The sequence below is a fragment of the Eurypyga helias genome, unplaced genomic scaffold (assembly GCF_000690775.1).
Source record: "Eurypyga helias isolate BGI_N326 unplaced genomic scaffold, ASM69077v1 scaffold20928, whole genome shotgun sequence".
Taxonomy (NCBI): domain Eukaryota; kingdom Metazoa; phylum Chordata; class Aves; order Eurypygiformes; family Eurypygidae; genus Eurypyga; species Eurypyga helias.
Window position 1 is genome coordinate 5,247 of NW_010266512.1, and position 447 is coordinate 5,693.

General features: G+C 59.7%; 1 protein-coding gene across 1 annotated transcript in view; it reads right to left on the reverse strand.

The window, feature by feature from the left end:
• Positions 1–447, reverse strand: part of LOC104513691 (U5 small nuclear ribonucleoprotein 200 kDa helicase-like) — a gene marked incomplete at both ends in the record, with an annotated part of 9,266 nt that overhangs the window by 5,180 nt on the left and 3,639 nt on the right. The window contains 1 exon segment of the mRNA XM_010157134.1: positions 202–399. Coding sequence (XP_010155436.1) covers positions 202–399 — 198 coding nt within the window.

The following is a 447-nucleotide window of genomic DNA, read 5'->3' on the forward strand; positions in this document are numbered from 1 at the left end:
TTTTGCCCCCAGCGCTCGCCTGGCTGCCCAACAGCTCCCTGGAATCACAGACGTGCACGGCAGCAGGTCTGAGCGAGGCAGCAGCATTCCCTGGAATCCGTATTTAACCAACAAGATGCCTCCTGCACCCCCCCTCTCAGCCGGAGGGTGCTCCTGGCCAGCTCGGCTTGGCCCCAGCACCTTCCCCAGGTCCTGTCTCACCTGGAAGTTCCCCGTCTTCTTGTCGTACTTCACCAGGTTGTTCTTGTCCAACATGAGGGCTGCCGTGTGAACCAGGTCCAGGCGGCGCTGGTCCAGCAGCGGATCCCCCTTCAGATCATCGTGGGATATCCCGTAGAGGGTGGGGGAGCGCAGCATTCGGATGTACAGGTAGGTGTAGCCCAGCCAATTCACCGCGTCCTGAGGGAAAACACCAACAGCCGATGATCACAGAATCATGGAATGGTT